At 31.6% G+C, this 17,379-nt stretch overlaps 1 protein-coding gene across 1 annotated transcript; it reads right to left on the bottom strand.

Moving 5' to 3' along the window:
- Positions 1 to 798: 798 nt before the first annotated feature.
- Positions 799 to 10,410, bottom strand: AUG7 (nuclear matrix protein). Its single transcript, XM_028050388.2, has 10 exons — positions 10,152 to 10,410; positions 9,578 to 9,800; positions 8,835 to 8,920; positions 8,205 to 8,266; positions 6,698 to 6,789; positions 6,467 to 6,592; positions 4,958 to 5,048; positions 3,608 to 3,715; positions 3,003 to 3,101; positions 799 to 1,196 (listed from the first exon to the last, which is right to left on the bottom strand). The coding sequence occupies exons 2-10, from the start codon at positions 9,709 to 9,711 to the stop codon at positions 1,002 to 1,004; spliced, it is 993 nt and encodes a 330-aa protein (XP_027906189.1). The 5' UTR covers positions 9,712 to 9,800; positions 10,152 to 10,410; the 3' UTR covers positions 799 to 1,001.
- Between the last annotated feature and the right edge of the window lie 6,969 nt (positions 10,411 to 17,379).

The raw sequence follows: 17,379 nt of genomic DNA on the forward strand, positions 1-17,379 counted from the left end.
AAGACACCTATGTTGAAACTCCAACCACGAGACCGAGACTTTGAAGGATGAAACGGAATTAGGATGAGAGGTGATTTGTAGGAAGGTTAACTCTGCCGTATATCCTTATTACTCTGCCACATGTTCATGATTCCGCAAAGTCATTATAACATTAACGTTAATTTAACATAAACAATCACATTGATTTCTTTTAATAAAGATTACGATCACATTAGATAAAAAAAATTAAAAAAAAATACTGAACAATTTCTACAAATATATATATTAAGACAACAAAAGTATTAAATCTGTTTAGAAAATAAGATGTTTTCTTAAACAAATTTTCTGAAACCTTACATTAACATCATCTTTCCTTGTGGGGTTGAACATTCCAGAAATATTATAAATTAAGCCATTCAAAAGAGAAAAACACTATGTTTCGTTATATAATCTCCACCAAAGCCCAACATCTCTCTCCTCCCTCTGTTTCTACATCCAGCGTTTCCCATATAGAGACTTCAGACTTCCTAAAAACACCTCATGCGACAAAGGTACAATGGCGCAGCACGGATGCAAAAGAAGTACAACGACAAAATGACATCAAAAGCTTTTGTGGCAGCAACAACAAACAAGGGTATTCTAATCTTATTAGTATGACGATGTAAGTAGTAATCATTGCATTGCAGTAAGCAGAATCCTACCCATTGTTGAGATATCTAATGAAAGACGGTGATTAATATTCTATTTAGTTTATTCTCATATTTTACATTATTTAATATATATATATATATATATATATATAACCTGAACACTGTGACGAAGTTTTTTAATGATTTGTTTATTATTAAGTATTCTCTTCTATGTTTACAAGTCAAGTCTACAACGTGTTTACAAGCCTTGCTTACATGCAATTTCTAAATATGTCTGGATAATGCAACAATGTTATGTCAACAATATGAACATTATGCACAAGTTCACAAAATCAAAAGAATAAGGATTAGTAACTAGTTTTTCATGTTTCATCAAATGTTCATCTTCTCTCCCTGTTCACGAGCAATGGAAGCAGAGAGAATTCCGAGATCGTGATTTAAGACTGTCAATGCAGATTCACATTCAGATATTATTCGTGTGACAGAAGAAGGCCCGTCAGATGTCTCAGAAGAACCAAAGGCCAGAGCTGCATGCGAATCTCTAAGATTCCGTAGGTTGCCCAAAAACTGTTTCAAATAACCACATAAATATAGTCGGTGAAGGCAAGAATATTTTCAGAACATAGGTTCCTTTAACAGCTCAATTCTCTCACTTGACAAAACATACCAACATGAAAATTTATGTAATGCTCAGTGTAAACCAATAGTATCAAACACTATGGAGAAATATTAGCAACACATTTTCTAATAAAACTTTTTCAATGTCTGAGTTTAAATTTATTAGAAATCACATTTTTCTAATACAAATTTTCAATAAATTTTGACAAACAGTAAAGTGCAAGTGTGTGCTAAGAATGTTTTCCAACACTTTAACTTCTACAGGTCAAATATAAAAAAGGTTGGATTGAAAGTGTTTATCATAATTATAAAATTTCACAGTGATCCAAAACGGTTAAATACTCATCAAATCATATAATAATCAATGTACCATTCAATGAACTAAAAGATCGACAACTAGATAAATTTACTAGTTTAAACATCATGTTATTTTGTGTGAAAGAACAAGATTATAATGACAGACATATTTGTTACAAACATTATTAAAAATATTATACTGTGTGTGTATGAACAAAATTATTATCAATAATGCATATTATGTCTAATATTGCCAACACAATATGGTTTACTAGGTTTTATAAATTGGAAAACTTTACTGGGGTGGAGGTCGAACTCGCTTAAACATTAAAGCACAACTCTAAACCAATCTACTATATTTACAGCGCTCGTGTTTTGCCTATACATATTCAGGTAGAAAAAGGAGTCGACCCACCAAACATGGTTAGTAATTAGATAAAATCTAAGCTGAACCTTTAATAGGGGGATAAATCTCGGTCACGTAGTCAAACATAACAGAATCACAAATATAGTCAGTCAAGCTTGCAATTTTGACATCTACTTGATCTCTCTATTCCATCAAGATCGATACAAACACTACAACTTTTAAGACTATTTCGAATCACGCTATTATGCCACAAAAATGACTGTTCAGTATAAATATCGTTTAGTCGTCAGATCAGCCAGCAAAAACACGTTTTATTTCATTATAACTATGAATTGGATAAACTTTTAATCAACCAAAACTTCAAGATGGGATTGCCATTTACTGTCTCCAACTTGTTTATCCCTTTAACATCTGAAAGCACTTAAAGGCATGCTAGACAGCCTGCTTTTCACAAACTTAATGGGAAATTCATGACGAAATAGGGCTCAATAGCTTAAGACTAAACGCAAATGAAAGAGGGGGTAAAGAGGGGAAGACAAAAAGTTATAGCAATTGAGCAAATTCATTCTAAGTAGCAAAATTGGAGAGATCTAACAGAGGCACAAGATAAGAACTACATGTCTTAAAAAGTGGATTAGGTCATATTTATAGTCGATAGAATCTCCAACTCACTATCTCACTTCAAGGATTAGACATCTTAAACGTGAGAATATATATTGCTGATTTGATAACAATCCAATAGTCAGTGACCCAACAAATTTTGATAGGATATACTCTGATGTTACTTTAAAAAATGGACTTTAAATTTAAGTCAATCTCACAAAACCAACTTCTATAGTGAGATTTGTACCAATTTATATACAATTACAATTTAATCATATCTCTAATCATACAACAACATAAATAAAACAAGGATGATCAACCAGAACAAACAAAGAAGTTCTGTATTTTGTGAAAAGGTATCTCTGTAACTAGCCACTAATAGATTAATTTAGAATCACAATCAGCATCACTTGATTTTAAATTTCTAACAATTTAAACAGTATCAAATGCTTTTAAAAAAGCATTTATGCCAAGCATAAGAAGGTTACCTTCAAAAGCATTTTATAGGCCTCCAATAAACGATTGGCTGCTGGGCCAAATCCATGAAGTTGAGGAACCTCCATCATGTGTGTCCATGGACGAATTTCCTACACAAGAAATTTTTTAAAAGCTTTCCCCAGACGTACACCACTAGTGATACCAAAAAATTAATACATTAAAGTACACCACTAGTGATTAAACTGTAAGTATACAGCACTATTTAATATCAGCAAAATGTATCAAAATCACCTAGGTACAAGATAACTGACAATTTTAGTTATGGTTATAAGTATTCTATGCCCATGTCATGTCCTTCCTTTATTTCTGAGCTATACCTAGTCAATTACAGGTTTTCGTAAGGGTCAATTAAAATTAGCAGTTTCAGTGGCAGCAGTACAGTGATCATATCACCACCGAAATCAGCTATTCTGGTTTAGATGCTCAAATTATGGTATATTTAGAAATAAAAAAACCCTGACTAATTGAAATTTAAAGCGAGGATAGTTCCATCATTCATTGCCATATTTTTTTCTTCACTTATATATTTATTTGACTGGATTCAAGTAATTTGGATAGGGAATGCAAAACATATTAGAGCAAGGCATGATCAAACCTTGGTGTAAATCAAATTGAATGTTCTAGCTGTTTCTAGGAAAGACTCCAAATGTGCCCTCAGTTGGGCTTCCACCTCTGTATACTCCTCATCTGGATGGTAAGCATGCTACAAACAGGATAAGATAGCAACAATATCAAAATATGTACGATAATATTACACAGAAATACATTGAAATTAAAGTCTCATCCTGTAAAACATAATAATAAGAAGAAGAAAATAAGATATTAAATTACAAGTGGAAAAATAGCACACAATGTCGACAAAAATTGGAAGAGACAAAGATGAAACTCACAAAAACAAGAATTGAAAAGAATAGCTTCGTTTGGGAGAACTTTCTGTTTTAATCTCCTATTTTCACAACTAATTAGAAAACTGGCGTTCTGCTTCCATTTTATTTCCCGATTTTAGATTTGTATGGGAAACAATGAGAACATGAGACAGTGAATACAAGATAACTTTGTTGTAATTATTTTTGACAATATAAAAAATATTACCTTATTTTCACTTGACTTCCAGAATTCAAATATATAGAGAACAATAACATAGTGTTGCTACTATTTCCTATAGAAGTCGTCGAAAATAAGTAAAAACATGGCAACATTGATGCAATTATTTGTGAAAATAGAAAATGAAAACAAAACCTTTTCTTAATCCAAAAAGTATTCAGTGTTTTTTCTTCATTGCCAGCAGATATCTTCACCGATAATTATAAAAGTGTCATCTTGAGTTCATTTTATTTCCTATTTTCATAAATTCGCAAGGCAAATGACTCAACTAATTCAATATAGCATTGCAACTATTTTCAAAATGATGAGAAAATTAAATTACAGCAATCAAATGGTGAAGTAAATTTTTATTAGCTCTTAGTGTAGAGTAGTGTATAAGAACATCTGCCTAAATCTATAACACAACAATATTTGAAAAAAATAGCAGTACTAAACAAGAAATGCATGACATGACAATTAATCAAAAGCTCAACTCGCAGAGGATCACCAGAGGAAAACTATAACATAATGCAGTGTCAATGAGAAACTTGGTTCATGTCCTCTTTCAATAAATCCTTGGAAAAAATTAGAAAAGGCAAGATTAAAGGCAGAGAAAGAGGATCAACGAAGAAAATTAAGTATTTGGAAACTATCTGGGAAGAAACTGAAAAACAGTGCTATCATAGGTTTATTTTGGTAAAAAACAAAAATCGTCAAACATACAGTACACTAACTAGGTGAAACAATATGGCTTGAAAGAAAAAAAGTCGGACAAAAAATAATTCAATCTACTGATTAATTCCCAGCTACAGATATCATACCATATGACTATTAAAGACAAGTGGGTTGAAAAGTTCACTACCTTGGACGCCAAGTCATCAACTTTTTGTTGAAGATTCAACAATATTTTTGATTGTTCAGAAAACTTTGACTCCAGCTCAGAGACATCTGGCCTGAAAATATTTTGATTAAAAAACCAGAATGTTACTACATCTCATGGGAGACCATTTCTTTTACTAGAAAAAGATAAACCATTTCCATCAACTGAACTTCCAATAGAACATATTTTCTATATATTTATATCAATTGAATTCAAAAACTGAATCCAAAGTGTAAGCAGCATTTGAGTGCCCAACTTTAAAGAAACACAATAATCTTAAAAGCATAAAAAAACTTTAAAATGATGGAACCATTTTAATTATTTATGTGTTTAATTTGTAAGTCTGTGAGTGCATACGAACCTATACTACCTGTTACTTTTTAAAGCAAGATTATTTTTATTTCATTTTAAAGAAAAATAAGTTCAAATGGCAGAAATGAAAATGCACAATTAAGGAGAAGGATAAAATATTCTCCAAGACCAAAAAAAGGGTTAAAAACAGTGAAAACAGAAATACCAATAAAGCATAGAAATTTGTGCAGTCCCTGAATGATACAAACAGAAAGTCCTTTGAAAAAGACACTGGCAGAGTCTAGTGTGCATTATATAGCATCATTTATGGTTACTAAGTAAGGTTAGAGAATCATTTGTAGAGTCGTTATCATAGCTTATTTTTAAATGTTTATGACCCGATATTATTTATGAAGTATGTGATCTCTGCTAGGGACGGGCTGTGGTTCTGTAGTGTTTTCTGTTAGTTTCCTACTCTATATTAGATTGTAAGATATTTGTATCTAGCTAGTTTCAAGTTGCCCATTATCTCAATACTGCCGCCTATCAGACTGATTACAAATAAGAACGATTGTAATAGAAAATGCCATTGTACCTAGTGATCCAGCTTTTGGAAAATGACAAATAGCTCCCTAATTTTTTTTCCTCCCAAATTCAATAAGCAAAAGCCATTTTAATTTATTAAGCCATGCATCAATCAATAATTTCTGTAGCATTTGCCACAATCAATGCTCTAAAGAACAAATTAATGCAAAAAATTTGATGGTATTCTACATAATTGAATATCAACCCAAATATTTAGCCTTCCATCTTCCATTGAACAAAAGGTTGCCTCTATGGACACCAGAATGAAATTTTCACTAGCAATCATGAGTTTATATCTTCACAATGTTAATATTTGCACAGGACAAACTGTTAAATACTGCTTTCCTGTGCATAATCATGCAATATTTTAAATTTTACCCTCGGAATAGTTCTCCCAGAACTTTTAAGCAACACTTAATATTGCATCATAAACCATGCTAATGCAGTTCAAAGATATGCTCTAATGTCTTACAGATGTTAACCCTATATCAAATGTTAAATAATTTGGTGAGTTAAGATACAAATGTAGGATCATCATTATGAAATAAAGATATTTACTCAAATAATCACAGAATGGGAAGGTAAATATCAATAAGTAAATGAAGAAACTTTTACAATGGATATATAGATTGAATCTGAACATCTGCAGGAAACAATTTGCATTCTTCAGAAAATATTTGTGCTTGTTTTTCTGCAATAGAATCTATCAATTGAATGTCCTTGGCTACCTGCTCGTCAACACTACAGAAAACAGAATAAAAACCAAATTTATGTCAATTCTTCTCTGCAAAAAAAAATTACAGGAAAAAAAATCATCAGTTAGAAATATTTAAGACAATGGACAACCTCCATTCCGGATTATCTGCACATATTGTTGCCTCCACTAGATCTACAATAAGACGAAGCATTTCAGTGCGGTCTTCATAGCTTCCATGCCCCTATCACATATTTGAATAATATTTACCAGCTTTCAAGGTAAAATCATTACAAGTACACATGAATATCACTGTAATGCATAGCAAATCACATTAGGACATAAAATATTAAATATTCACTCTTCTCCATATAATCAAAAGATGATAGACCAATGGACACAACTTACAGGACAAAAATAGACCACTGGAAAAGCCTGTCAGTAACCTCCTTTCTTTATTAATACACAAGAATACTTTCCTTTTTATTAAACCATTAGGGTTAGATAAGAATTTTAGGGAAGTTTCAATGGGTTAGCTATTAATGATTAATGGTACATGTCAGTTAGATAGAGAATAAGACACAACCAGACCAATCAATTCCTACGCTTTATTTAGCACATTAACTAGTACTTCCCAGTTCAGCTACTTTCCAATTATTCTTTCCGCTTTAAGCCTTGACTTAAAATTTATAAATATGTTCCATAAAGATAACTAAAATCTCTTTATGAATGCGTCCAGGTAGTCACAAGCATTAATATTCCCTGATACTACATCTGCTAATCTAAACAACTCTTTCAAACAGTTTTGAATAGGTATCACTAAAATTGGTACATATAATTCAGAAAAACAATCATAAGCAACTTTTTCCCGTTAATAATGTAAAGCTCAAGTATAATAATAATCTTTACCATATTGCGATCACTTATTAGATTTCAGACAAATAACTAAAATCAATAACCCAAAAATGGGACATTGCCAAAACAATTCGGAAGGTATGCACAAATACCACAGGAGAATATAGCTTGAGAGATCAGAACACAGCAAAAAAAAAAAGATCAATAAGTACATTACTATCAGCAATAAGAGCAAGACCATATGACAAATTGTGTGTGTGTGTGTGTGTGTGTGTATATATATATGAAAGAATACAATGTAAAAGGAGATATAGAAGAATTCTTACAATTTGAGTTTGAATCTAACTCAACCCCAAAAAGTTTGCTCGTGAGGAAAGGATTGCCTCTTATTTACATTATTTTAGCCGAATATCTAACTGGTATAGGATATCCACACACAAGCCTCACACTGAGGGCTACACATGTCAACCATGAATTTTATAGACTAGTGGTTGGTAACATCCTAACAATGGGTGGCCCAATATGCCCAACAACAACTACTAGAATAGGATCTAATTCCCAAAAGCTACCTCACGAGATGAAGGTTGACCTTACTTAGATACACTATTTGATCATATCATACCACTAATCAATATGAGATCTCTAACAAAAGTAGAATATCAAACCTATTGAAAAACTAAAAAGGCTCATAAAACAGAAAAAATGGAATTTAAGAAGTCCATATGCACCCAGCAGTTTATCTTTAACGCTTCTTATAGCTACAAATTCAGTAAAATGGTAAGCCAAGAAATCAAAATAACTAACCTGAATGGCTTCCGTATCTACAGTTGTTGTAATACCCAAAAATTTGGCAATCTCTGCCAAATCTGCAAATTGCAAGTCATGAGAAACAAAGTTACAACGAGAGAAAGCACAATCAAAAAGTGCAAGAGACAAATTTATTTAAAAGTAATCACCCGCTAAAAAGATATACATTGTGCATCAGGAAGATGAATAAGAAAATGGAAATTTACAGACCAACTTACACAAATAAATTGATACTCAAATGCAGCAACTTCTAGATGGAAAAAATAAAATAAAAAAACAGATGGTTTCACCAGAGCTTTATAAAGAAACATAAAAGAAATTGGAAAATTTTACAAAATGTGGAATAACATCACACCTATCAGCATAAAAAATATATGAAATTGTTCTTTCTTGCAGGATACACACAGAATAGAACTCAGAAACTACACCATTCAAGGATGGTTGACTTAGAGTGGTACACTAAAACAAATCAAATAGCACAACCTTGATAACACAACACAAACAACTTTTTTCTTCTATACATACAAATGTAGAAGTCTGCACAAATCACAAACTCAGAAAGAAAGCTTGGATACTTGGTTGTGAACTAAATTGGAAATTTAAAAACAAGACAATAAGAATACTTACACTGAATTCGACCTGTCTCCTCATCACGATCAGGACTATCCCCTTGTAAGTTTTGTTGAGAAAAGGGTGACTTATCACCTAAAAGCCTGTTTTATATATAAGTACCAAATCATTTCTTCTTAACATTGACAAGAATACTTAAAACTTGTAACTAGTAGTTCTGCATGTAGGAAAAAACCAGACCATGTTGGAATTGCTAGAGCTAAGCATCGCATGAAGAGGGTAGCAAATAGAAATAGTAGTGTTGGATATACTAAAAGGTAGGTATTGGTGTGAATGCGTTGCTAATCAGAACTCTTTCAAGCAATTCATGTAGAGCCTGGAAAGAGGAAAAAAAAAAAGCAAACAAACAGGGGAGTGCGGAAACTATTTTCACCTCTGAATGGATGTAGATAACCAGCCTACAACTTCCCAAAACATATTTTAAGAATTTGCACTAAGTCCAAGAGCACAGTAAATGTATATTAGGACCCACAACAAATCGTTAAAAACCACGCATATGGGATACACGTATACTACTACGCCTAGCTTTTGCGTCAATATGGCAACAAGATGGGGTTCCAAATAGCATAAGTAAACCCATGTAAAGTCATGATGATGGTTGTATAAAAAGACAAGTACTCGAGTCTAAGACCCAGCAACTCCAGTGTCTATTAACTTGTTTTCCAGCAACTGTTTTCCAGCAACTACTTCAAATACAAAAAAGATAAATGAACTTTCAGAAGCAAAGAAAACTAAGATACCGAAAGAAGAGCCACTCCAGAAGAGCATAGCGCTCCATGCCAGCAAATAGGAGCGACTGTGCAGGAGCATTCGCTCTAGGATAATTTAGGTCCGCCAATTTCTTCCGAATCTCTTCCATTTGCCTCGACGCCATCTTCTGCAGTAACTTATTCTAACTTATTTCATCTGACTCTCACACTTCCTCTTTAGTACGGAGCAGGTCCTTGTGCTCCTCTCGATACACTAAGATAAAGCGAGACAAAATTATGTCAATTTATGAAACAAACTCAACCAACACTATCACTCACATCAGTTCATAGATCTAAAAATTAAAATAACCTCGAAGTGAATTGCAATTTAAAAACATTTCAAATGCCACCCCTAGCAAAATAAAAAGCTCCAGAACGATCCGAAAATCAAATTTTATAACCGATTCAGACACGAAAATTTGAAAATCGATAGTAGTCAAAGCAAAAAACGGATCCACCGTGCACTCTCGATTACAAATGCCAGCAACGGCATTGCGCCAAACCTAAGGGCGACACGTGAAGTGACGCAAGTCAAGTGCGAATTGGCGAAGGATCGAGCTGTTACCTGAGAATTGTCTTTCTTCTCCTGTTTCGCGTAGCGCGGTGGACAACGGCGTGGAGAACAACGTAGAATCGGACGGAATGGCAGCGGCAATGTTTGACAGAAAAAAGAGATAGAGTGTGTATGCAGAGGACAAAGAAATGGAGAATGATGAATAACGAACCACACCCTGTTTTCTGGGTGGAAGGTGCTCTTACTTCTGTTACTCCCTTTCTGTGCTAAAGATTTCAATTCAAGTTTTACTTGTATCCAATCCCCATTCTGTCCTCGCACTTTCAACCTTTTAAGTTTGTTACACTCTTTGAACTTTGTGGAAAATCTAGGGTAACTTCTAAGAAATTTGTCCATAAATAGTATTTTCTTTATTAGTTTCCCAAAAGGTTGAAGAAACGAATTCTCATCTCTATTTAAATGAATATAGGCGTAAATCACATTAGAATTTTGATTTGGATATTTTATATTTTAATTTATTATTCATTTTTAACTCACTATTTCAATCATTTTTATATTATCTCATCACATTATTCAAAAAAATAAAAATAAATTATTTAAAAATTATAAAAATTATGAATTAGAAATACGTAAAAAAAAATGGATTAAAATATTATTATTATTTAATTTTTAAAATCTCAAATTTTGAAAGGTTTTGAAAGTTTTTTTTACCCAGTTCGGTGGAAGAAAATGGAAAAAATTTAAACGAAATCAAAATAAAATAAAATTATTTTAGGTTAAACGCTTTTTGAAATAATTAATTAAATGTGGGAACAAAACAATTTAATTGATTTGAGAGATAGAAGAAAGTAATAAATAATGTCAGGAGGAACAGGTTTTGTAGAAAATTTTAAAATTAAAAAATATAAGAAAATTAAAACATTTTGTCGATTTATTATTATTATTATTATTATTATTATTATTATTATTATTATTATTATTATTATTATTATTATTATTATTAGTGAAATATGTAAAGCCCTCTTATTTCAGTCCCAATCTTTAAGGGCTGCCCCAAGGTTTAATGGGTTTAAGGTTTGGTCCATAGGGAGCTAAATGATCCAAAACTTGTCCTAACCCACTCATTCTTATTATTTCAGAAAAATAGTTCTCCCTTATTTTCTCTTTGAGCAACTGTGAAACTCTGCTGCGGTTACGCCATTGTTTTTCATCAAGTGAACTCAGACCAGTTCTCTACTCTTCATAAGTCAGCTTCCAACTCATGCTCTTGCTCCATTTTGTTCATTCTTCGTAGTTCCAACTAGGGTTGTCTTAATGAACTCGTTTTAAGCTCGTTCCACTGTTTTTCAGCACTCAAAGCTATTGTTTGAGCTACTGTTCGTCACAGTTCGGGTGTTGAAGTCCTCTGCTAATCCTTTCCTAGTAAGGGAAGCTAGGGTTTCATGTTATTTCTATTTTATGCGATTAATGTTTTGTGAAATATGAAAAAAGTGTAAAATCCTAAAAAATGGCGTTTTAAAAGTGATAGTGGTTTAAAAATAGTGAGACTTGATTATTTTAATATTAAAAAATTTTAGTATAAATAGAATTGTCATAGACGAGTTTCATTATTTTAAAACATACCATCTCTCTAGAAACCACTTTTCTAGAGTTCTCTGACTTCTCTCTAGAGGTTCTGTCTCTCTGGTCGCTGATTGAAGAACCGAGACCGTAGGATTGATCCTCTCGGCGAGCTCTTCAAATTGGACCGATCAGTTTCTCCGTTCGTGTAAGTTGAGTTTCCGTTCTCTTTTTAGTCTTTTCTGTTTTCTGTTGCATGCGAGCTCTCTTCCGCTTGCATGCGATATTTTAATCATCAATATGAGTCTTTGTTGATCAGTGATCATAATGTTAGGTCCTGGTCGTTCTTATGATGTTTCTATGTGTAGATAGAGCATCCTGTGGAGTTAGATGCGTTTTGGTGTTCTTTGAGCGGTTTGGGTCTGCAGAGTCGCTTTGTCAGGTAAGGGAAGCTGATAATTTGATTTAATTAGAGGATACAATGAATGTAATTGTGTGTAATTAGAATTGATTGTTTGAAGTATGATGGAATGTGAATTGTTTGATGTTTGGTATAAGTGAAATTGTGATTGCATTCTGTGAATTGAGGTTGAATTGGAAAATGAACACTTGAATCATGGCTCTAATTGGTATCATCTCACTTTGCTTAAAAACCATTTTGAAAACTAGACAGCACTGCCATGGAGGTGCCAATTTGGGTCATGAAATCAAGTGAAACATTTCCCAGTGAAAACCAGAATATATGTTGTTTTCTGGTGTGAGGTTGAGCCTCAGAATTCAAGGCTGAGCCTTGAAAAATGCGAGAGGATCAACGTTGAGCGCCAGTCCAGCGGTGCTTGGCGCTGAAAAATGCGAGAAGAATGAGGCTGAGCGCCAGCCGAGCGGTGCCCCAACGTTGGGACCCCTGCAGGTCTAGAACGAAATTTTAATGCTGAGGTTGAGCGTTGGAATCTGAGGTTGAGCGCTGACTGCCAGATTTTCATGTGTTTGTTGTTTTGATGTGTTTTATTGCATTAATTGATCTGAAATGGATTATTTTGATTATCTTGGTATGCTTTGAGTGAGATTGGGTGAATATGGATCTGTTGTATGTGAATTATGGAGGAATTTCATGGAGAAATTCTAAGTGTGGATGAGGTAGGGTATGCAAAGACATAAGGACTCAGTTTTGGTTGGTATCCTGACGCTCCAATAACCATTAAGGCTCATATAGAGTATAATGATTGGGTGATAACCCCTGGACTCGATCAAGTCTTTGGCGCGAAGGAGACTTACCTAGTGTGATGATTGGGTGATAACCCCTTGAGGCCAAACTCATCAGAGTTTGGGAATCATACACGGTGCAAGCCACCAAGAGGTCCGATGTTAATTGCATATATCCGAATAATTGAGTCTAGAGTTGAATGGTGTGTGAGTATTGGAATGTTCCTGTATGAATTTGTAATAATTGATTGTTATTATGCTCTTACTCTAATGTAACCTTCTTTAAATCATTATTAGCTTACCCTTGCTTTCTGTGTTTCTGTCTCGTGTTGTATGTTTTCCTTTTGCGATGATCACCTTTTCGGTGGGAGCAGATGTGGTTGCAGTGTCAAGGGCACTTCTGGAGGATGAGAATCCATCGTTTAAGGTTGTGGAGGAGCTTTTTAGTGGGAGCTTTAGCAGGGGTCAGTTTAAGCATAGAGTTTACTAGTTTAGTTTAAGTGTATAATTGATATATTTTTATAGTCATATCTTTTGTAAGACTGTATTAATATATTGTGTACACTGGATTATCTGGTTTGGAACTATGATGCAACTCCCTATTTTTATTAGTTTCAAGCTACTAAAATTGGGATGTTACAAAAAGTTTGGGGAAAACGTTAGTTTTTGGTATATTTCTGAGTTAGGGGTTCAAATATTCATGAAACTGTGATATTTGACGTTATTTCTCGTATTCTTGATGCATCGCGCAGTCGCTGGGCGAGTTGACTTGGTCGTTGGGCGACTGTGTATTTTTCTGATATGCGTAGTTTTAGTAAAATTGACTTTCCCGACTCATTAACCGTTGGATTGAGCTCAAATTTTGACATTTGGTTCATAACATGCTATTTTATGGTTTGACCGGTTGGATCGTCGATTAAATGTCTGTAGCTTGAGAAATGTGTCACGCATTACTACAATGATTTTTGGTTTTGTGATAATAAATTTTCTTAGGAATTTTGGTGTAAGAATTATGGTTGTGGGTTGTGCTTGATTGTATGGAATTGCAGGTACTTAAATGTTGGCACTCATTTATTTAGGATGAATACTATTTTGTGATATATGTGTATGCATTTATAAAGTATGAGGTGAATGAATTTGCATGAGTGATAGGATTCATGGATTGTGAATGATGATATGTAACAATACCATTGTTGGTTGCAGGTAGGGTTGGGCAAAATGTACTGAACTTCACTAAACCATTAAAAATTGCACTGTACTAAAAGACAGTTCCTTTAAACTGCACTGAACTGAAAAACAATTCAAACAAATTGAACTGAACTATTTTTTTTCTGACAAACTGAACTGAACTGCACTAAACTGCAGTGAACTATAATATGAACTGAACTGTTATAAACAGATCTGTTTTACGACCTGCATTATTCTTGAACTGAACTGCATTATTTTTGAACTTAACTATAATATTTTTGAATCATTTTTAAACCGAATTGCTTTGATTTTGAACCAAAATGTATTATTTTTTAATCAAATTGCACTAATTTTGAACCAAATGTACTATGTTTGAACTGAATCGTAATATTTTTGAACCAAATTATACTGATTTTGAACCAAAATTTACTAATTTTGAACTAAATTGCACTATTTTTGAACTGAATTGTACTATTTTTGTACCGAATTACATTGATTTTGAACCAAACTGCTTAAGAAAATTACAAAATCCTAAACAACATGAGCAAGTTTTGTATTTCAAAAATCATATTGAAGACAAATAAGGTCATCCATTTTTCAACGAAACCAACACCATATATATCATACTTCAATAGATCAAAATCAACATATTAATACGTGTTAATACAAAGGTTTATATCTTAATACATATGTTTTATGTAACTAAAATTAATTATTAACTAAAAATTAGTAAAATATATTAACTTATATAATTTTATATATTTTTATTTTATGCAACTAAAGTTAAATTGGAAACTAAATATAAAAATATGACTTAAATTTATATTTTACATTTTGTTTTCTTAAAAATATAATATATTTTCGCAATTTTGTTTCTAAATATAACATATTTAAATATTTATTAGTATATTCCACCTTGGCAAATCCTACACCACCCCATTTTTTGTCCTTCAATGTCCTTGAGAAACCTTATTGTTAACTAAGGGAAAATAAACTTAATCATGAATAGTACAATATTTAACTATTAGTGCAAATAGTTAATCAATTCAAGTACAATTTTTCAAAACTTTAACTAATCAATAGTACAATTCAGTTTTATTATTAATAGTTAAGTTGTTTTTAGTTTGATATAGTTTAGTTAACTATGATTTAGTATAATTAAGTTATTTTTGTCTAGTCCTAATAGTTAACTACGGTTTAGTATAATTAAGTTATTTTTGTCTAGTCCTAGTTGCAGGTGACTTTTTGCTATTATAGTTGGATTAGATGGTACTATTGATCCAACAAACAACAAATTTTATTAGAATATACTCTAACTCATGACTTTGATACAATGTTAAAAATAAAAGAAAAAGAGTTAGGATAAATTCCTAATGTCTTTGACACATAAAGTTATATATTTATAAATAGAAAAATACAAAAAGATGAACCTAAGCCCATTACATTTAAAACTAACACATAATACTGTAACTAACAATATCTAATAATAGATAACCATATTTAACAAGGAGCATTAGTTCTCAAATAGGCTTGGACCTAAATTCTAATTTTACAAAACTCTAAAGCAATTGTGATCGATTTGGGCTCTCATAAGATCTAAAAGCCTAATAAAATAATATACAAATCTTGTAGAGTTCATTTATAACAAATATACTTTAACTTCTAAAACTTCTAAACAATATCAGAGTAGTCTAAGTCGAACAGGTCATATGTCCCCGTTTGAAATCTCTAGAAGTGTAAAATCCAATGCAACTAGAATCAAACAAAAAATGATGTCTAAAAAAAAGTTATGACCAAAATAGTAAACAAATGTTAGATGTGCTAAAAATAAAAAATTAAAACATTTATTACTAATAGACCCAATTTATTATTAATAAAAGAAAATGAACATTAAAAATAAAGCAAATAAAAAGTTCAATTGATGTATGATAAAGCTATAAATATATGTACAAAAATATGTGTTATCAAGGAATCACTTTAAATGGCCCTCTCCTAAATTACACAACTATGCCTTCTCTCATTTGAAGGAAAAAGTCTGCACCATTTTGAAACTTTCCACTCAAATAACATGGAAGATTTGTACTACCGTCAACCTTACTAACGAAATACTGTTAAATTAGATACAATTTTGTTCAAATATTTACTAATGACAATCTCAATTGTTAACTTGGAAATCCCAATTTCCATTTCACAATGATTGAACTGTATGCCAAGTTAACAAGATTTACAAACAAATTGCACCTTCTAACTCACCAAGAACATCAAGCTCTTCCATTAAAGTCCTATAATATGGAGAACGAAAAGAAGTTACCAAAATTAACTATCGACATCCAGTTAGAGTTAGTAATAAAAAACATGTAACAATACAATTCAAATGCAAAATGATGTTAACGTCCAACAAATGATTAATCATTGAAAAGTACACAATATTTTAACCCAAGTGTGTAGCACGAAGATTCAATCACAAATATTGAACTGTTTGTTTGAACCAAAAATTTGAGCAAGGAACACTTAAAACCTAGTTCGGAACTAGAAGATAATACCTACATCAACCATTACGACTAAATAAGATTTACATTTTTTTAAACAAGTTACCAAAGTTAACTATCGACCATTAATTTCATGTATAATCTAACACACCTCCCTTTAATTATTATACAAACTACATTTCAATTAATCATCACCTCTTATTCAATTTTTCTTTATATAATTTATACACAAATACTATTACATAATATTTTTATTAAACTTTACACTAAATACAAAAAACTAATTTATTAATAACAAAATCTTCCATTACAATTATGAATTATTTTTTAATTTAACATTTTAAAATTACAAATAATTAAACCTAACATTTCTTATAATTAACAATATTTTTCGCCAATTTTATAACATAAAATATTTTTTTTAAATCATTATACATTGAAGAAATTTTTAATGTACAAAATAAATATTACTTTTATGATTACAAATATCTACTGTGCTAAATTTAGATCCGTATTTTGTTAATACTACAGTAATATATATATATATATATATATATATATATATATATATATATATATATATATATATATATAATGTAAAAAACTGCTAAGGTATTTTTTACCTAAATTCTACAATATATTTATTATTTTAACTAATCCAAGCAACTTATTTTTGGTTTTACTTCCTTTATTTATACTTATTTTTATTAATCCAAATTATACATATTTGTATTGGCCTATATCTTCATGGTCTTCTTTCCCAAATAGAGTGTACAGAGATATATTAATAATAAGGTTATAAAAACAAAACTAACAAGTAATTCATCATAAAATCATAG

Source organism: Vigna unguiculata, chromosome 10 (assembly GCF_037176805.1).
Source record: "Vigna unguiculata cultivar grain cowpea cultivar isolate G323 ecotype 2 chromosome 10, ASM3717680v1, whole genome shotgun sequence".
Classification (NCBI taxonomy): domain Eukaryota; kingdom Viridiplantae; phylum Streptophyta; class Magnoliopsida; order Fabales; family Fabaceae; genus Vigna; species Vigna unguiculata.

Excerpts from the sequence above, each read along its gene's own strand:
- AUG7 (XM_028050388.2), bottom strand. The coding sequence starts at position 9,711 with ATGGCGTCGAGGCAAATGGAAGAGATTCGGAAGAAATTGGCGGACCTA. Across the intron at positions 8,921-9,577 it reads CTGGAGTGGCTCTTCTTTCG|GCTTTTAGGTGATAAGTCAC; the intron begins GTATCTTAGTTT and ends TATATAAAACAG. Across the intron at positions 6,790-8,204 it reads TAGATACGGAAGCCATTCAG|GGGCATGGAAGCTATGAAGA; the intron begins GTTAGTTATTTT and ends AATATGTGATAG.